The sequence below is a fragment of the Sciurus carolinensis genome, chromosome 6 (genome assembly GCF_902686445.1).
Source record: "Sciurus carolinensis chromosome 6, mSciCar1.2, whole genome shotgun sequence".
Classification (NCBI taxonomy): domain Eukaryota; kingdom Metazoa; phylum Chordata; class Mammalia; order Rodentia; family Sciuridae; genus Sciurus; species Sciurus carolinensis.
Window position 1 is genome coordinate 150,082,631 of NC_062218.1, and position 21,683 is coordinate 150,104,313.

Here is a 21,683-nt window from a genome sequence, read left to right on the forward strand (position 1 = left end):
GATACTGATGGAGCAATTATAAATCATCAAGTTCTACCCTTATACTCTTTTAGAAAAAGTTTGTGATATTTATGCTTTGAGGTTTGAAATGACTACTGCCTATCTATACTTTTGGAAAGTACCAGAGTGGCCCACAATATGCTCACCAATCTACTCCTAACCCACCCAGAACGATTTAGAGCTGCATTCCAGAGGAATGTCCCTTTATTATCTTTTGCCTCCCAGAGCAATTTTATCCTTATTGTACTGCATTTCCACTAGGGACCACGTGGGATTTTTCTGTAGTGTCCACTGGGATGGTGAGCTTCCATTAACAACAATATAAAATGCTTTGAGCCCAGAGAGTTTAAGAGCTGTAACTTTAGCAAAAGGAGTCAGTCTGACATGCGTGCACGATGTATAAAAGTGTATATTTTGGAGTTCAACATACTAACGAACCCTAGGACTTCCAATAGAACTGACAAATTTTGCTAACCTTTGTTCACTGACCTTGGCTTCTACACAGTTGCTTTTGAATAAGAACATTGTGTTTTGGAATCCTAATTCTGCCCCTTATTAGCTGGTGAGGTCGGGCAAGTTTTATATCTTGCTGATATAGCCAATGGCACACGTATAGACAGCCCACAGAGCCACGAGAGTTGCTGGACTCTCCTTCTGTACCCATGCAATTCTTCCTAGGCTGGAATGGAGAAGTTGCTCCACCTTCATCATGCCACACCACACTGTACAAAACGCACTGAAGTGTATCATTGTGGGAGGCTTCCTGTCTATGTACTGGAAGGTTCCCCAGGCCCTATGTTCCCCTACATACCCACTCTTCAGGGAAATAATGCCAAATGTCTTCGTGTTCTTCTCTGGTTCCTCCATGTGGGTCATTCAGTGCTTTCACAGCTTGTGTGTTGTAAAGAACGCAATGCCAGGTGATGATTATTGAGAGTCTCAAATTTTGGAGAGCATGGCTTACAGTCTTACTCATTTGTCAGGGAAGGGGTTGGTTTTTCCTTCCCAGAGAAGCTAATAGGAGACCTCTCACTAAGCCACTGCTTTTCTCAAAGATATATTTCTCCTTTTCTCTCCCCCATTGTATACCTGCATGCACTACATAACAATATTTTGGTCAGTAATGTACCACATATATGAAAATATACATCATCTAACCAAGGTGCGTGGTTGGCTATTCTATTTAGATTTGTGCAAATATTCTCTGTTGATGTTTGCACAATGATGAAATCTCCTAATGAAAATATTTTCTTGAGCATATCCCTCTTCTTAAGTGATTCATGACTATACTTAATGTGGGGCAGGAATGGTTGAGGAAATCAGTTTTTCCAATCTATGGTAAGGCCCTCATGAAGTTTGTAGATGCAGAAATACCGTTGGTTCAAATAGCACACGTTTCTTTGAATTTAACCTGGCACTTTAAATGGTGACATGTAGTCTAACTCTAGGATGTTGTAGTCACAATGCTTCTCAATCAGAAAAAATACCTTGCCTCTACAATGCATTTTGAAATGTAATGGGCATATTTGATTGTTATAGCACTAGATATATTTAGTGGGATATAGCAAGGAATTCTTAATATCCTGAAATGTGTAAGAAGGCTACATCTAATAAAGAATTGCCCTTCCCCCAATGCCCATAGCATATTACATTGAAAAACACTGCAACATCCACCTATTAGAATTAATGATGTATGACTCTAAGATGAATTTATGAAGATTTTATTTCATTTGCATATCATTGATTACTATTGATGATGGCCATCTTTCATATTTCTTGGCCATTTTTAATAGAAATTATAAATACATAATATATCAATAAAACAGTTGAGGCTACTTGTCTTCTTTTAATTTATTATTCATAAACATAGCAATCATCTTATATACATGTAAATATACTCTTCCAATGTGTTTCTTGCTTTCTATTTCTTCATGGTGTATGCACGCTACTTCATTTGTCTTAGAAATAAAGTTATGTTTGTACTTTTGGGTAAGTAGCTATTCTCAATATATTACAGAAAACAGACTTTGAAGGACTTCAAACTGGTGAAGACACTTGGGTGTGGCTGGATTTGAGAGGTTAAACCACCTATTTTGCTAGGTTTTGAGGAGTAATTTGCTACATTAATGTTGCTCAACCTCAGCACCACTGACTCTTTGGGCCAGATAATTGTTTTTCATGGGATCTGTCCTGTGCACTGTGGGATATTTAACAGCATACCTGGTCTCTATACATTGAATACCAGTGTATAGCAAATTGTGGAAGAAACACAAATTTTGTGGAAAACACAATTTCAATGATTTTTGTTTCTTTTTAATCAGATGAGATTGGCAGTGAGAAAATGAAAGTATGTGTTGTCCATGAGGTAATTCTGTATCCACTTGAATATTTTGTTAGTTTGTGTATACATGTAAGCATACCTGTATGCATGTACGCATTGATTCCTTTATATCAAGAAAAATTCTATTTAGTGCATGGTGACAGGGTTGTTCTTTCTGTGCAATAATTCCTTCAACTTTCACTGAATCTTTGAAAAGGCATTGTGTATCGATAAATCTATGTTAGTGATGGTGGTGCAAAGAATTAAAATACAAGACACAGATGGGGGAATTTGGTTTTCCCCCCACATTGTCTTTCTGCAAAGTCCAGCATATTGATAGCAGTATTGTTGAGAAAGACATAGTTTTGGACTTCTCAATGGACATAAAAATAAAGCAAAAAAGTTATTGTTCAAGGTGATTAAAAAAAAAAAAGAACATATTTTGGAGAAATAACTGAGATATGGACAGATAAGGGGTAAATATTCTCAGATTGTTCAGAGAAGGCAATTGTCTATATGGGGAAGTACCAGTGCTTGATTTTCATAGATAAAATGCTACATAAGTGGCTATACAACTGCCAAAGTCATAGCCATTGTTACGTTCTTGAACTCTCTTTTCTTACAGTTCCATAGGAAAATAACAATTGCAATTTAATTAGCATTGCTGCTAGTCTGACCCAATTTTGAAGAGCGATGCATGAACAAGGAACTTCATTACATGTAGACACTATCATATACAGAAATTTGAATCCTTAGAACTTGAGCATCTTAAAATGACCAGGTCTAGCACAGTTGTTTAAAGGCGAGGTTCTCTGCAGTGAAATAACTGAGATTACTTAGTTTATCATCTCTTTCGGCTCTAGTATATTTTTATCCTATTGAGAGTTGAAAAGGGCTTGTTTTCTTTTCCTTATTATTCACCAATGAACACCTATCCAAAATAGAATTAGACATGTGTATCTTTCCCTTAGAGACAAATGTAACTATATTCAATTTTTCTTTACTACATTGAAAAAAATCCCTTCCTAGAGTTCTCACTAAATTTTCTTTCTAATCACATAAATCAGAGATGGAAAATAAGTATTTTGATATAAATGATTAAAATCTAATGAAGTAACATTTAAATACTGGTGCCTATGCTTAAAATAAAAACCAAGTTGTAGTAAAAGTGGATACTGTATTTTCTAACTGCATCATATACATCAGATATTTAGGGGTTTAAAGTAATAGTACAATCAATATGAGTGGAAAATGTGTTGTGGTCAGCAGAGACTGAGAAGGGTGAGGAGAGATGTGGAAACCCAGTCTGTAGTGAGCAGGAGGTTTAGGAGCATGTATCTTAAATCAGAGAGAACACAGTGAGCATCTTTGTTTAATGGCGACCATGCAGTCTTTCCCTGAGGATCTGTTTTACATGGCATTGAAGGTGAGGGCTAGGACCAGGTTGCAGGTTTGCTTACAGCACAAGTAAAACAATATGAGGAAACAGATGCTGAAAATCACTTGCCAGGGATGTTGGAAGGAATTCAGATTTTTGATGGGTAATCAGAAAATTCCATGTAACCACAAGCTTCAGCAATCTTAAAATCATAGGAACTCTTGCGCTGTTCCTGTTTTAACCTGTTTCTTTTTGGCTACATCTGATTTATTGAAATGATTTATGGCATGCCTTCTTGTGTGATTTTTAAGATCTTGCTACATGTCTGTGTAGTTACCAAAGCTTTGTAGAATTTTAGATTCTGAAAATATGGATCATGAACAGCAGGACAATGGTGAACTTAAACATTTGATTTTTTGATATGAGATTCCTGAATTTTCACAATGTTTTTATTATGCTTTCAAATTATCTTAACTATGTTTCATTTATTATGATTAATTTTATTTATTATAATTTCTATTATTTTCCCTTTAAAGATTAAAACGTTAAGGCTTAAGGAGAAAACTTTTACTATACTTCCTCCTACCGAACTAATAAAGAATGCTATTTCTTTGATTCAAGCATTTTTCTTTGGACTTAAGCAATCTTTATAAAATAGGGCCAGTAACTTTATCATTTACCATACCTGTGGATGTTTTATTCTTGCAATATTTTTGCATTGGGGAAATTTAACGAGCCATTTCTCAGCATTCTCTTCTATAGACAATTTTATGAAACTGATCAAATTCCTAAAGAGAGCAGTAGCTTGAGAAAACAGGAGAATCTGCAACTTACTTAGAGAAAATTACTCAGAGTAGGATGGCATTGTTCTGGTGTGTTATAAGTGCTGGTAAATGAATAGTGAGGGGTTATTTTTAAATACAAAGGAAGGGTGTGTCTGCTGCCCATAAGGCAGACAAAAATCAGAAAGAGAATCCAGGAGCGTTCCAATATTGTTCAACTCTTCAAGCAGTAAGAGCTATGCAGGAATCCTTCTGTGAACCATAGAAATAATAAATGCTGAGCCCATTGGAACATAATCTCAATCAGCAAGATGCCACTGCTTTCCAGATTTCCTCACAGGCCCTGCTAATTCCATGCCAAAACTAGCAGTGGATTTCTTCCTTCTAATCTCCCCTAATGCCTTGTTCGATTATTGTCACTGCTCTCCGACCGTGCTCTGTCCCTCCAGTCTTCATTTCCCAACTGAGTCAGGTGGAGGAGGTTGGGTGTCTGCAGGACTTAGTCTAAGACCACAAACCACCTCCTTCCACGTGAAGAGACAGAAACAAGATCAAAGACAGCCCGGGGAACCCTCAAAGTTTTTCTGACAGCCTCCTCATCTGTTGGATTACTGACTGGAAGCAAGCAAGGAAGAGGGATATGAGGGGTTTGGAGGATTTCTCTAGTTGATTGGCAAAGGAGAGCTGGTCCAGGGGAAGGAATAAACCAGGAGAAGGGTGAAATGGGCATTTCCGTGAATCGTAGGATGGTGTCACTTCTGCCCTGGCTATACATTATTTTATGGTGAGTAAGATATTTTTCCTTCTAGCTTTGAGGAAAGGGAAAGTATATGCCCCTGGGTGACTTCTCTGCCGAACTGCGGAAGGAACCTGGGGTGGTGTAGCCTGTATTTGTGATGGGGTGAACTAGGGTAGCATAGACAACATATTTTCTCCGAGACCAGAAATGAGAAGCATTGATTGTCTTAACTTCAGGATAGAAAATGCTCTGGGGAAACTTGAAGATGAAGGCAACTTCTACTCAGAAAACATCAGTCGCATCTTGGACAATCTGCTTGAAGGCTATGACAACCGGCTGCGGCCGGGATTTGGAGGTAAGAAGCTGTCTTTTTGCTAAACCAAACACCTAAAGTTTCCTTCATCCTTTATAGCCCTTCCCAGTCCTAGAGGGTGAGAAAGGGGGTAGGTCATCTGAGTGGTAAAGAATAGGGGTTCCAGAGACAGGCCATTCATGTATTCCTATTTAGTCTCTGACCCTTCTTCAATTAGTGACCTTATGGAAGTTACTTGATCCTCTATGTTAAGTATCCCTTAGCATTTGCTTCAAGAAAAAATATATGTATTTATGCATTATTATTTTATTAGAATGCCAATTCCTTTCTCTTTTTTTCCTTAATATTTTCTCAATTATACTAGAATAAATTTAAAATAATACAACTAATGTGAGTTTTCAGAATTGAAAGATACAAGGTGGCCCATGATTGGAGCATCATAGAATTGGCTACTGACTCTGGTTGTGGGCAGGGGATTTTTGGAGTCCTGAAGCCCATTAATATGACTGGCAATAACCACCCCAACCCTCTGGGTTAATTCCAGGTGCTGTCACCGAAGTCAAAACAGACATTTATGTTACCAGCTTTGGACCTGTGTCAGATGTGGAGATGGTGAGTGATTGCTGATGGAGTTGGGGATTTTTACTTGGTAGAGGAGAGCTGAGTCCCACGACTAATGATAATGGGTCACCAAGCTTGGCTCTAGATGCATGATGAAATATGTGCATTCATGCTGAGAGGGCTCGGCCATTAGAGCAGATTACTGCTTAATCTTCACATTTCACTAAGGGCTCTGCTGGAACATTTTGGGCTGAAGGACTTTTAAAGATTAGATCCTCTCCTCCATCCACATAGCATGCACTGATTCTTTCCTACAAAGAGGAGAATTTCTTTTGAAGTCCTTATACAATTTTTTGAGTAGTTAAAACAAAACAAAACAAAACAAAAAAGATTCTGTGCCCTACAAAAGTATATGGAGGTACCTATGAAACTTAAAATATACCTGTCTTTTGCAGTATATCGTCGTCAGTCTACTTTGTTAAAACAGTAAAGGAGTACTTGGAACAGCTCACGCGTTCCACTTTTTACATTGCAATGGACCAGTGGGTGTTCTGGGGACTCTGTTCCAGGTACAGATGGCTGTAGGATTCGTAAGAAGGTATTTATAGTAAGTGGAGATGAAAACCTGAACTAGTCCTCTAGAACAAAGTGTATCATGATATTCTTTCGCAGTTCTCAGGTAGCATTCCTTCCTTTGAAGCTAAAATACAAATACTAATGTGGAAACACACATAGCTGTCTTTAAATAGGTATGCCATTCCATTTTATTAGGGAAATATAATTCTGGATGGTTATTGGAGGTTTTATTTTATCTTTAGCCTTTTGAATTGACAAGAAAAGAAGAAAAAGGGATGAAAGAAAAAAAAAGAGAGAAAGGAATAAAGGGGGAAGGAAAAGAGGGAGAGAGAAAGAAGAAATAAAAAAAAAAAAAACAGAAAGATGGGGAGAGATCAAGAAAGGGCTTTATGAAGAGATAAGTATCCTAAAACTTGAGGAGAAAGGAAAGTACCCGTAACCCAGAATGCTGATTATTTTAGTATTATATGATTCATTCAGATACTGACTCACCCCAGCTAGAAACAACCAGTAGTTCAACAGCTACTGATCATTTGAATCTGGGCATACTTGGAATTTTATCTCAGACATGTGTCTCCTTTAAAGTGCATTTGTAAAATATATTTGTATCCAAGTTATTGTAGCTTAGATAACTATTGTATGACTACATTGTGTGTTATATTTTTAAAACAAAATTACTACCAGTAATAATAGATATCATAAAGGTATTTATAAAGTAGCAAAACAATTATTGGCATTGCTTTGGTATAATTACAAGTTATTGTCAATAGCTTGCACAATAACCTTATCAAAATTCCTAAAATTTTTGATGTTATTTCATGAAAGTCAAAAGTTTGTGGCTCTTAATATTTATATTCAGACTTAAATGATGTTCTGTTTGGAATAAACATGGTAAAATTTGCTTGTATGTTCTCTGACAAGAATATAAAGTAGTATGATGTGTGACCATAACATGCTAATCAGGTTTATTCTTGGGACTTTGCTGACTGATACTGCAATGCTCTGAGACTCTTTTGCAGGTGAATGAGGAACTGAGCAGAAGGGTAAGATTAACTGATGTAGGAAGTTCTGTACAAGGCCTAGACTATAAATATTTTCAAGTGTTTTTCTTCTAAGTTAAATAGGGAGGTATACATAGGTTCATAGATGGGAAGATAAATGATTGAACAGATGTAGAGAAAGTTGAGGGTAGCTGGAATGGGGGAGAATGAGGTTTGTACAACACAGCATATCTTTTCTCTATTTGAGAAAAATAATGATTGGCCAAAAATCATTATTTATTAATGATAAATTATCCATTGATTATAATAATCAATTTCACATTGATTATAAAATCATTATTTACTTATTAAATTATTATCTAACTTTATTGAGAAATTATTGTCAGAAAATGTTGCTTTATTGCTTAATTTTAGAATTGAGTATAGAAGTTAGTGAATGAACTATTGTTAACAAAACCATATCCTCATCCTGTGTGACTATTTTATTATCTTTTAGGAGTATACGATGGACGTTTTCTTCCGCCAGACCTGGACTGATGAGAGGTTGAAGTTTGGGGGGCCAACTGAAATTCTGAGTTTAAATAACTTGATGGTCAGTAAAATCTGGACACCTGACACTTTTTTTAGGAATGGCAAAAAATCAATTGCTCACAATATGACAACCCCTAATAAACTCTTCAGAATAATGCAGAATGGAACAATTCTCTACACCATGAGGTGAGGTTTCTCTAAATCTATTTTCTCTGCCCAATTGACTTGCCCATGGTACTAACTCAGAACCATTCGTTTCAATGTTCCTAGGCTGACCATCAACGCTGACTGTCCCATGAGGCTGGTTAACTTTCCTATGGATGGGCATGCTTGTCCACTCAAGTTTGGGAGTTGTAAGTTACAAAAAGTTTCCGAGTGTCAAATAATGCATTCAAAATATTCAATTATATTATTCTAGTCAGAGATAGGGAAACAAAAGAGAAAAATTACTATAACACTTTCAGTATGATTTTTAGGAACATACTTAGAGTCAATATCATAGAGTTGTTAGTTACCCCAATTAAAAATTTTTTTTTAAATTACATTTCCTTTTTTCTATAGACAATTCTTGCTTCAAATGAAAAAAAAAAAAAAAAAGACAGCTAGTTATATTCACTGCTATGCTTAACTTGTTTCAAATTCAGATGCTTACCCCAAAAGTGAAATCATATACACATGGAAAAAAGGGCCACTTTACTCAGTAGAAGTCCCAGAAGAATCTTCTAGTCTCTTGCAGTATGATTTGATTGGACAAACTGTGTCTAGTGAGACAATTAAATCTAACACAGGTAAGAATTTGACTACTGCCTGTAATGTGACCCCAGTGCACATTTTCAAAACATTTATTTCTTCCATTTTCAGTCAAACTTGCTGTTTTGAAGTGATGCGTAGTTGTCCTCAAAATTGATTTTGCTACCAGATTTGTATAATCTTAGTATGAGTCTTTAGAACTCCCACTGAAAATAATGAACTGATGTGTCTCTTTGCTCTATCAGCTGCTGAGCAAGTAGCCTTTCATGAGTTGAAATGTCTTTGCTTGTTTTCTGCCAGCCCATGCTAATTTAAAAATCTGCATGACTTATAGTCACCTGCATTCCTTTTGCAGACTGTCAAGAGCAATAATACTGATGTACATGTCTTCCAACAGGTGAATATGTAATAATGACAGTCTATTTCCACTTGCAAAGGAAGATGGGCTACTTCATGATACAGATATACTCCATGCATTATGACAGTCATTCTTTCCCAGGTGTCTTTCTGGATTAATAAGGAGTCAGTACCAGCAAGAACTGTCTTTGGTATGCTTTTCACTTTGTGTTCCATCTCTGTTTATCCTGAATCTCTCATTGCTTGTGTGTTTTGGGTGAATATTCACACCAGGGCACTTTTTCAAAACACAAAGGAAACAGACTCCTATCTCACTCAGATACGTATTTGTAAAATGATGCTCATCATTTTGCAAGATGTGTAGTGAATCAACAAAAATATTGTCTCAGCAAGAATTCTGGCTAGTTTCCTATGACTTTCATATGCCCTATTTAGCAATATTTTATTTTGATTTGCTTTTTTATAAGGAAGGAAAAGCAGACAAGTAAAAACTGACATGTGAATCTGGGAAAACAAAAGGCAACCTTTTGTTGAACCTACTCATATAGAAATTGTCTCTTACTTTTATTAGGTCGAATCATATGAAATTGCCCTTCTGCAGGTCTAAAATATCACCTATTTCTTATGGGTTGACCCAAATGTTTATTTCCCTTTATGTATTATAAAATCACTACTAGTTCTGATGGATCGAAATAATAAGAAAAAGCAGTAACTAAAATTATTATCAGCAAAGAAATTCACATTTTGTGGATTTTCATAATTACAAAATAGTAGTATAGAGAAAAGACCTGAGTTGAACTTAAATCTCCAACAGATCCTGATTCCTTCAATTTAGTATATTAAATACATCTTTGCAAATTACAAAGTATATCTGCATAATGATATTGAGCATCAGTGTCACACATCTCCTAATTCTATGAACTCCCAAAGTCTGAAGTTCAAGCAGGAGAACTGGTGGCAGATGAATGAGGAAATTTATTTTCTCGTGAGTAAATATTTTACCCTAAAACCAGGCCAAGAAATTCTTTTTGTAAAAAATGGCATAACCTAATTTTATGTTAATACTCATAACAAATAGATTTCTCCATTGTCGTGAAAGATGTTATCAGCTACTAAAATCGACTCTAAATTTAAGATTTTTTTTTTACTTAAGTGATAATCATGTGTTGTTTTTTTCAAGCAGTAAGCAACTAGAACTAGTCATGACAAATTTTGTAATAAACTAATCCTGTTCAACAACTTTTGAGGAACTACATTGTATGAGTCACTGCACTAAGTTTGAATGATACAAAAATGACACAATTATGATAATAATTGTGAACAATTATAATGCAATAAGGTAACAAACGTTACTCTGCAGTGGTAGAGTGTTCGGTACTCCTACCGACTTCTCATTTGATCCCGCTATTGAATTCCTGATGCTAGTACTGAATTTCTCATTTTTTCTCATTTTAGGGATCACCACTGTTTTAACGATGACCACTTTAAGCATCAGTGCGAGGCACTCCTTGCCCAAGGTGTCATATGCAACCGCCATGGATTGGTTCATAGCTGTGTGCTTTGCTTTCGTCTTTTCTGCTCTCATTGAGTTTGCAGCTGTCAACTACTTCACCAATCTGCAGACACAGAAGGCCAAAAGGAAGGCACAGCTTGCAGCCCAACCCCCAGTGACAATATCAAAGGCAACAGAACCCTTGGAAGCAGAGATTGTTGTGGTAATAGTTTTTTTTTTTTTTCTCATGTTACCCAGTACTTAGCAAAAGGCGGACCAAATAGTGATTACACACAAATAAACAGTCCAAAATAATAAGCTACGGAGTTACAAGTTGCGTAACTCTAGTTCCAAGAGCAGGGACAATTTCGCTTCCAACATCACAGAAAAAAAGCAAGGAACAATCCTTCATTTATCTTTGCTCCAAACTTTCGCATCCTTCTTTTATCATTTTTACTTGTACTGGCAGATTCCAGGCCCTCAAAGGAGACCAGAAAATTCTGCTTAGCCTTTAGATGTTTCCTTTGAACAGGTTCGCTTACACTAAATCAGAGAATAAAGTTAAAAAAATAAAAAATCCTAATGAGACTTCAGATTCTGAAAGAAAGAAACAGAAACTCTTATGGAATGAACAATTTTTGTTAGAGGTCTTCTTGTTGATTTATTTCATGTGGGCGAGACATGAATGGTGAATAAGAGATTCTCTGAACTCCGAGTCACAATCCAAATGTTTGATTCACATTAAAATATTCTCATATTTATGTTTGTTTATTAGATACATGTACTTGGATGTTCTATAATCAGTGAGAAATGCTCATAAATTTACATATAATTTGCTGAGGTCAAGTCCTGTTCCAGACAGGTATTTGAATAAAAAACAAATGGTAACATAAAAGGCCATAAATCGACTCCCACCTATCAGTTTCATAGATGAGTGAATACTCACACAATTAAGTTGGACACGCTTTTTAAAATACATTTGAAAATTGATTGACAAGTATAACTTTGTTTTAATATAAACCCCAAAGAGTAAATCTTAGGAAAGAGATATTTTTTTTTACTTATAAGATTGAGTAATACAGACACTTTGAATTGGAAATTTCTTCCAATTGATGAATTTTAGCAAGCATTTCTAAATTTGAAAACCATGTGTAGATCAGTCATCTTTGTTTTACCTTTGTGATAAAAATTATAAAGCTATGTGTGCCTCTTCTCTCTGTGAGGAATTCCCTGACTAAAAATGTGATAATTCTTTTAATTGATCATTTTCACTTTGATAAACTAAGGTTGCTTAAGAATTTACATATTTTCCAGGAAATGAGAGGTCAGCCTGATAATAAGTAAAGAGATATAATTTATAGATTATTTTTTTTCTTGAATTAGCCACCATAGGAGAAAAAAAAAAAAAAAAAAAAGAATGTAAAGTTCTGCCAGACAGTGACCTAGTATAATTACCTTCTTTTACAAATGGGAAAACAGGATTTCCAAGAAGAAAAATATTAGTTACTACTGGATAGAAAAACTACCCAGAATTGATTCTAGAACTCTGGATATTCACAACATTGTGGAGAGTGAAGCCATCCTCTCCCCACGATTTCTTAAGGACTCAGATATACTAGAATACATACCATGGAATAAAATATTTTGAGAATGTAGGTCAGGCCATTTCCCAAATTCTTCCTTTAACTTAATTATATTTTCATATATTTGAGAATATATGAATGATATGTTTGAAAGTGATTTTAGGTTTTATAAAATTAATTCTATTTTAATCTTTCTGAATGCATATACTTATATATAAATATTGTCCAAAGCTCTTAACACAAATTTATACATGAATTATTTATCAGAATTCAGTTTAAAAACTTATTTGAGAAGTAGATTAAAATGAAGAAGAAAAATTAAGTAAAGATATGGTAAAAAGCAACTGGAATTATTTTGAATATACTCAGTGGTCAGATATTGAAATTAAAGATTACTATCTTTATCTTACTTTTTTTGAAATATGTAGTACTAAGAGGAATATGATTTCAAATCTCTGGAGAAAACAGTAATCACCTCCTCAGGCTATTATTTTAAAGGTATAATTTATTAATAAGATAGAATTTAAGATTTCAGGTTTTCATATAAACTATCTCCTGCAATCCTAAAATAGTAACATATAATGAGCAGGTCCTTTGGAAAACTGGATAAAAAATTGCATTTAAATCACCTTAAAGTACTTTTTCTTGCAAGTTGCCTTTTCTCTTTTAATTTTGTAAAAAATTATATTTCTGAGCCTAGTTTCACTTAGAATATTTTTAAACAATGAATAGGAGAATTTTGTTTATAAAAGGCTAAAATACAAAAATTAAAAACAAAAAAAAACTAACAATGCAAACTTTGAACGTATTAAAATAAATATAGGTGATTAAATAGGATGTTTTCATTTTGTTTGTTCATGTGAAACCTTGGCAGGTTGCCTTATATAACGTAGAGGAACAAACATAAATTTCACATTTGCAATTTATATTACACAAGGTACATTATGATTGCAAGGTCATTTTTTCCTTGCAAATACCGTGACATTTAAAAATGCCTATTCAGTTGCAATCAAAACATCATTTTTTGAATAAGCTGGACATGGAAATAGCAAAGTAACATGGTGAAGTTGAGATGAAATTGAGTGCTTGGGTATTTTATGTGATTCTATGTTGTGTATTTTAAATATGTTCACTGCTTTTCATAGGAAACTAAGTACAGTTGTGGGTAAAAGTTTATTACCTTTCTCACTTTGATTTTGACTTTGAAATTTAATATAATAATAACAAATAATTCAGGCATTTAAAATCTAGGTCTCAAAATTAAAAAAGAAAAGAAAAGAAAAACTCACACCTTAAAGCTAAATTCTCAAAAGTGCTCTTAGAATAGTCCTCTTGTGCTTTTGAGACATTTGGAACTAGAAATTTAATTTTGGAGATTTTGAGAAGAAACTTCAGCAGCATCTCTCCTGTTTATATGGTTGCTATTTTTATTTGGTGTGTTATCTTGACATTAAGGTCATTCCTGACTTTGTGGTTTCAGAATCTTTCATGTGTCTGGGGTATTTCCGTACCCCAGCCAGATGAAGTTTGGTTCTTGACCTCTTTTGGCATAGCTTGCTGGTTTTTTTTTTTCTCTTTTTTAATTTTTTTCACTAATTTAATGATCTAAACCATTATTGTTGCATTTCTAAGAATGAATTGTCCCTGCACCATCTCTTTGAGTGTTGTCATTACTCATGATTTGGCATGTTGTTTCTACAAGGGACGTGAAACTTTTTGTTAATTATCTCCATACAAAATGGATCAAAATTCACTAGCCAGGAAAATGACTACATTTATACTGATTATATTGTTTATTCACTTTCTTTTATTTCCATCTGGCACCCATTTGTTGAGTGCTTGTGTATTCATTTAATAATTCATGCTGTTGAAGTGTTTGTTAAGTGCTTTTATGTGCCAAGCCCTTTACTGAGTGCTGAGTGACATCCTCATGGAGCTTCTTGTCCAAAAGGAAGAGAGGCAACTATGGAATAAACCAATTAATGGACCTTTATAACTGTGATAAAGGCTATAGTCAGAGACATAGAATAGGATGAAGAACCATGTGAGTGTCTCAGATTGGAGGGCGTCTCCATTTTTGGAGGAGTGAAGACTAAACTGTGAAGAGAAAGATGAGCCGGCCTCTGTTCTGGAAGCACTAAGTCAGTTGTTAGAAACTTGGGTACAGAGGGAGAAATGAGTCCTGTGTCCTTGTTGCCTCCTCTTCAAGGTGGGGCTGTGTGTGGTTCATTACCATGCTACCCTCACTTACATAGAAATATGTGAAAGTTGCAAGAGCAAAAGGTTTTCCTTCCCTCTTCCAGATTTTGCTAAGATTTTTTTTAAATACTATCATTATGCTATAGAAATAAGGGTTGAATTAAGACATTCTGGTTCTGAGAACCAGAAAGATCATGGTGCTGCCTCTGTATGGTTATACCACTGTGTAACTAACTGATGGTGGAGAGTGGGGTGAACTAGAAGATGAGGAGTGTAAAGGGTTAGCTATTTCTCCATATGTCCAATTCAATCCCCTCCCAATACTCCTTTCTGGAGTTGGGTTTCCCCTACCAATGCCGATGAATCCAGTTGATGCCAACAAGCTGTTTCACTGCAGAAATTCTGGAGTCATCTTTGCTCCCAAGTCTATTAGTTGTAATGCAAATGCAAGCAGAGTTCCGATTTTCTCCATAATGATTAATATAATGGTTTTAAAAAATATTTCAAATACTAAATGTTCTCAAAACATATTCTCTCTGAAGTTTTTGTGTCCCTGCAAGCTTGTTCTATAAACAGTCACTTTGTCCATTCAGTAGTGCAGCCCTGGTTAGAATGTGTATATTAAGAGGTTACCCATTGAGCCCTCTCTTTTAAAACATAAGACTTGAAATTGTTCTAAATATTTCCTTAATGCCTTATCCCTACACCAAATAATTGATTGCCGTACTGTCCATTTTGACTCAAAGCACCTTTGCAGTATGATGTTACTTAAAACAAAGAGGTGCTCTAAAAATACCCAAAGCAGGATGACACTCAGCAGCAGGGGAGCCCTGGAAAAATTCATAACCACAGGCGTTCCACTCAAAACAGTGACAGCCCCAAGCTGAGCCCTCATCTGGACTCTGACAAAAGCCTATTTTGCCTTCAACTGAAGCTGCTGGGCTTACAGTAGAGTAGGAGGGTCTGATATAAGCCTGGAGCTCCAATGCCTTGCAAGGTTGGCTTTCATTTTAGAAACTCAATGTGTTTTCTTCTAAATTGGCATCCAGTCTCCTCAGGCTGCCAATTCTCTATTATCCAGTAGCCGATTATCGAGTGTATAGAGTGACCAGGACTTTTGCAATTCCTTTTGCCTATCAAATTTGCCGCCTGTTAGAAATGCAACCACCCCTCATTGCTGCTGGGCAGTAGAACACTGGTGACTCCAAATCAGTGATTACCAAAGGGGACAGTCCCCCCCGCCATACACACACACAGGACAGTAGGCAATGTCTGGAGACATTTTTGGTTGTCCCAACTTGGGGTGGAGGGAGTTACTGGTATCTCATCAGAGGAGGTGAGGAAAGCTGATCAATATCCTATAATGCACAACACAGTCTGTCACAGTGAGAATTATCCAACCCCGAATCCCAGTAATCCTGAGTTTGAGAAATCATGCCTAAAACAAGGGATGAATATCATGGGAATTTCTAAGAATATAATCTTTGTGTCTGAGAAGAATTAAATCCAGGCCTTGCCACTTATTGTCTGTGTGAACTTCCTGCTGTTGCTTCACCTCTGAAATGAATGTAATATGACATTAAAGATGTCTTCAAGGAATAAGCAAAATTATGCAAGCAAATTGCCTTGTAATGCTTGTCGACAGTAAGCAATTAGAAATGGTAGCTACCATACAATGTAATATCAAAAAATATTCTAAAATATAACATAGCATTATCATAAAACTTTATTTTTCTCTCTTTTCCTGCCTCTGCTAACAAATCTTGGAAAATATTTATATTTTAATTCATTTGTTCATTGAGCATAAGTTTATGAAAATAGTCCATGTTCTAGGCATGTGGAGCATTCATGCATGGAATAAGGTGTCCTATATCATCCAGGAAATTTCACAATAGGAAGGGTGATAAGCCACACAGAATAATTACATTTAGAACAGAAAGTGTGGCCATAGCCACACTAACTGTGATAGCTAAGTAGACACAAAAGTGTATAAAGCCATCCTTCATCAGTGATATCAGTTGGTACATAAGCTTGATATTGAAAGATGTCAAGGAAAGATAGAGATGGGATGGTAGGTGCACATTATTCTAGCCTAAGAGGAGATCAGAGGTAAGTGAATGATAAGAATAAGACACAGACATACATTGGAGATAATTGAAAAATAGTTATATAAGATTTGCTGTGCAAATGTGCTTGTGTGTGTGTGTGTGTGTGTGTGTGTGTATGATACATTTTGTTCAAATTCTTGAAAAATAGGAATAAGTTTGTGAGGAAAGTAGTAATTATCCCTAACTTCAAAGATGAGATCCTGAAGCTTAGGGGAAAATCAGAATCTCTGATATCTATGACATGTCTAAGTCATATCAGAATTAAGTAGCAGATAGGGGACTGTAATCTGGGGATTTCCACCTCCCCTTCTCTCCTCACTCCCAGGCAACTCTCTCCAAAGATTATTGGGGCCAGTAATGAGGAAGGGAGTAATCCTATTCTACGGGACCCTTAATTCCAGGCTAATGCCATTTTACTGAAATTTTGCATGGTGTTTGGTTGTGAATGAAGCCTTTCTCTCTGGACCAGGGATATTTGGCAATCCTCATTAAGTCTTCTGTGACAATGTGACAATGCCAAGAGATTCAGACACAGCTCTACCACTCCACACCCCTAGGTAGAAGAAGAAAATAACAGTGTCTTGCATTATTATGGTATATGATGATTTATAGTCACTTTTTCACTTCATTGAACTGGGCACACCTGCTCTCTTCCGGGTAAAACAAAGACAAGTTTCAGACAGGTAATGTGTGCTACTAAAGGTCAAGATGAGCCTGGAAAGAAAATCCGCTCTGAAGGCTTGCTCCCTTCCTTCCCACACCATCAAGATCTTTAGGACTTTTCCTAGGGGAAGGTATTTCAGTGTTCCCTATGTGTGGGAGGAGGTTGGCAGTTTATGGAGGGTAAAAACAGTGATGCATTTTTCTCTTTCAGTTGGGCAATATTTTAATAGCATATTTAATGGATGAAAAATAAAATTAGAGTCTGAGAAACATGGTAGAAAACTCTTGTAAGGAGGTGCTAAGTTTATTCTCTAAGAGAGGCAGAATGCACTAAGACCAAAATACTGTTATTCCAGTTCCAACCATACAGTCTGGTCACCCTGAGGATTGATTCCTCTGATGTCACATATTTTAAATAGAGAATCTCACTTATTTCCTGTCTAAGATCAGCAGACTAGGTTTTCCTTTATTTTGAACTCTCTTCTACCTCCAAGAATCATGATTTATTGAATTTTGTCTAGATTGCCTACTATAATACTAATTCAATAGGTAAGATAGTCTTTGCTCAAAATTGTCAAATCAGACTTGAGTCCACAGATTCCTTTGTTTGTTTGTTTTTTTCCTTTTTTTCTTTTGCTTTGGGTGAAGAAGTAGATTTTTCCATAGTTTCCACTGGGCTTGAACTCTCTATGATGAGCACTATTATTTAGATACTCAGAAACTTGCATAGCAAATCAAAAGCAAAATTCAGGAGGGAAAACAGAAAGAAGAGATTCTTGGGGTTGTTATTCCTGCAGCCCAAATGTCACCATATCGGCAGGTCATTTTGTCCTGTGGCTCAGCCAGCACAGGGGAGGTGGCTGTCTCATCCTGCTGCCTCAGGGTTGCTGGCTGAAGCCACAGGAGTCGGCCCACGTGAGAAGGATGCCCTGCCGGGCAGCAAAGTAGTGATTTTGCTGCCAGGGAGGAAACAAGGCCATTTTGCAAGGTCAGTGGTAATGTACAGCAAGCGTTTGAAGGTAGAGACCCAGCAAGACAACCCGGTCTCAAGGAGAGCGATTGTTGCAGAATGTAGACAAGAAACAATTGGAATCAGAGGAAAGCCCCCTAGATTCAAGAGCATGAAAGAAATCTAAATCAGACAGAATCCAAGTCTGTGAAACAGGCTCAATACTTTAGAGACAAGAAACTGTCGGGATGAAATAAGCATTGAAATTGACCAGTGGGCTTTTATTTTGCTAGCAGGGTGACCACAGATAAGGCATCTCTCCTCAGTGGACTTAGCCTTCTCACCTGTCAGTGAATATGTTAAACATTTCTTTCAAGACTGAAGTTGATTGCTTTACAATGTCAGTAGAACAGAACATCTAATGGTCGAAAAGAACATGTAACTATTCTGAGGTCAAGGTGGAGGGGACCTGGTGGAGAATTTCTGAGTGGGAAGAAGGCTTTCAGTACAGAGCTTCTAGGTGAAGAGGCAGATCTATGTCAAAGCATTAAGTCATCTCACTCAGCAGAAGGCTTTGTACTTGGTCACCAGCCATGGCCATACTCATTCTTCTTACATTTCTCAATTTTTCTTGTTAAATTTCATCTGGTTCTAACTCACAAGCAGGTGAATGTGAGGATGTGGGGTGAGTCTTTGTCTAGAGTGGTACCACTGACTTGTACTCTGGTTTCCTTGAATTGAGTAATTTGGAATCCACTTTCCACACATGTACACCATTGTCCATATCCAATGCCCAAATGGCCTTTGCTTACCTTGCAGCTGGCTTATCTTTTCCTAAAGTTGTAACGGTCTGTGTATTTTCTGCATCATGGAATATGCTAGGTATCAATTGTTGATGCATTAAACTTTTAGAATGTCAGATGGAAGCAAGTTATTGTTTGAAAAGGGGTTTGCACACTTTCTTGGAAAAGTAGAAACATAAAATAATACTAAGAGTTTGTAGATGTTTTAACTTACAAAGTAGTCAATAATATTTGTCCATGGTGAAAAAAAAATGAGAGAATAAAGTGACTTCTAATCTTTTACCTAGTATGAATATCTCTGTTTTTTTCCACAGCATTCTGATTCCAAGTACCATCTGAAAAAAAGAATTACCTCGCTGACTTTGCCAATAGTTCCATCCCACGAAGGGAGCAAAGTCCTCACCAGAGCACCCATATTACAGCCCACACCTGTCACCCCACCACCACTCTTGCCAACCTTCGGGGGTACCAGTAAAATAGACCAGTATTCGCGAATTCTCTTCCCAGTTGCATTTGCAGGTTTCAATCTTGTCTACTGGATCGTTTATCTTTCCAAGACACAATGGAAGTGAGTAGTAGGGTTGAATAGCTTGTGGCTAGGAAAATCTATACTCTTAACTTCCCATTTTCTGTATTTAAAAACATCACAATAGCGTTTAGCCTTGTGTAGATGCTTTTCTGATATGAAATCAAGATTGAAAATCTGTAACTCATAGCTCTGAGGAAGCATGTATGGACCCCAAAGCAATAATGTTACCACTCAAATAAGTGGGAAATGGCTGAAAATTGGACTTTTAAATATATTAGATGAAGTTTTCATAAGAGGATGGAGTCCAGATGAATTTGCTAACCTTTGTCCTTCATTATTCAATATTTTTTAATTGTCACTGCAAATAACATTTATCATAAGGCAGATGAGAAATCCTGACACTTTCAAAGGTTGCCTTAAATATGTTTATTTTGGCTTAGTTTACAAAAGTACAAAATATAAATGCAGTCTAAATATTTATTAGTAGGTTTATACCAGCATGTCGGAGGCCTTTATGCTAGGAAAATGCCTTTTGGTGGCATTGTAAAGCTTGTATTGAATTTAAACATTTGTTTTTAACCTCGCTGTGCTCTTTTACCTCGATAAAGTGTGGTATTGTATACATATAAATTATACATTGATCATAAATTATGTATGCATATGTACATAGCTTTAGTTTCACTGCTATACAGTGTTGTTTTATCCTGTTCTCCTTTAAAATAATGTGCTTACCAGAATTCCATGAAGTTGTGGAAAATCTTAGAGATGTCAAGGAAGCTTTGTGTATTATAACTGTGGTTATCACTTGTAATTTCCACCTTTCTAAGTATATCACTAAATAAAATATGAATAAGCTTGGTTCTCTGGATCTGTTTCATTAACTAGGGAGAACAGTTTCCCTAGGTACTGAAAGATGTACTGGTTACCTGGTTACCTTTATCCCAGGGTTAGTGCCCCTGGTGATTCTAAGAGGTAGAGGTATAAAAGACTGGCTCAGTCACCTGACTGGGAAAAGACTGGAGTCCACATTTAAATAGTTAATTCTTCTTCCCCACCTCTTCTATCAACAATGAAAAATGAATGAGACTACACTCCTCTTTCTATTATTGCAGTTCTTCCTGATGCTTCCTGTTTCTCTTACTTTGAACTGTTACAGGGAAACAGGAATTAGGAGTGGGAGAGAGAGAGCATGAAATGTGGTTTGTCCAAATGGATAAAAACTTCATTAGACACCCTGAGCCTTAAGCATCGTTGAAGTCACCCAGAGCTCAGCACCCTGAGCCACTACCCAGGAAAATGTAAAAATACTCAAACAACCTTAATTGAAATAGCCTTTTACTAAGGCAAAGAGGCTGAGATTTCGATTCAACTTCTCCACAACTCAGTGCCTTAAGTCTCTGGGAAACTCAGTTCTATTCTCATTTATAGAATGAGGAAACTGTTTTGGATCCCTCCCATGTCCTTTCCATGGTGTACAACTTAGGTTGTTTCTTAACTATTCTTTCCTGTCCAAATGAACTTGTTATAACTATGCAGAGCCCACTTCTATTTTGGGGAGTATATTAGATAGGTCAACATCAGGTAGGTAGGTGTTCAATCATCTCAGAGACAATGCCACATTTCACCTTCATTAAGAGTCCTGTAAAGTATGTACTGCTGTTTTCTCCATTTAGAGATGAGGAAACCAAGGCACAGAGAAGAGGAAAGCTTTTGCTTAAAATCAAATAGCAGTCAGATTCTATACCTGAGAGTCAAACCCAGAGAGCATGAATTGATAACTTGTTCACTTAACCTTAATCACATTTGTCTTCGTGCAATTCAGCTGGGCTTTATGCCTTCCTCCCCACTGGTAATCTCTCCTCTGTAATAATTTTCATGGTTTTCTGATAGCATCCATGTCCTTTCACAGCATTCATGGACATGTCACTGCAAAGGACATTACTCTTTCTCAGCATTTATGTTAGAAGCTGAAATAGACAACTGATTAAAAGAAAATATTTTCTATATCTATATGATTGTGTTATTGTGCAAAAGAACTCTTAGCAGTAA

The 21,683-nt window shown here is 36.3% G+C and overlaps 1 protein-coding gene across 1 annotated transcript; it reads left to right on the forward strand.

Moving 5' to 3' along the window:
- Positions 1-4,712: 4,712 nt before the first annotated feature.
- Positions 4,713-20,489, forward strand: Gabra6 (gamma-aminobutyric acid type A receptor subunit alpha6). Its single transcript, XM_047556465.1, is given in 11 exon segments — positions 4,713-5,264; positions 5,456-5,574; positions 6,077-6,144; positions 8,167-8,387; positions 8,472-8,554; positions 8,846-8,989; positions 9,349-9,412; positions 9,414-9,499; positions 10,764-11,023; positions 19,420-19,657; positions 19,660-20,489. Coding segments are annotated over 11 exon segments (1,380 nt in total). The 5' UTR covers positions 4,713-5,202; the 3' UTR covers positions 19,695-20,489.
- Positions 20,490-21,683: the final 1,194 nt, after the last annotated feature.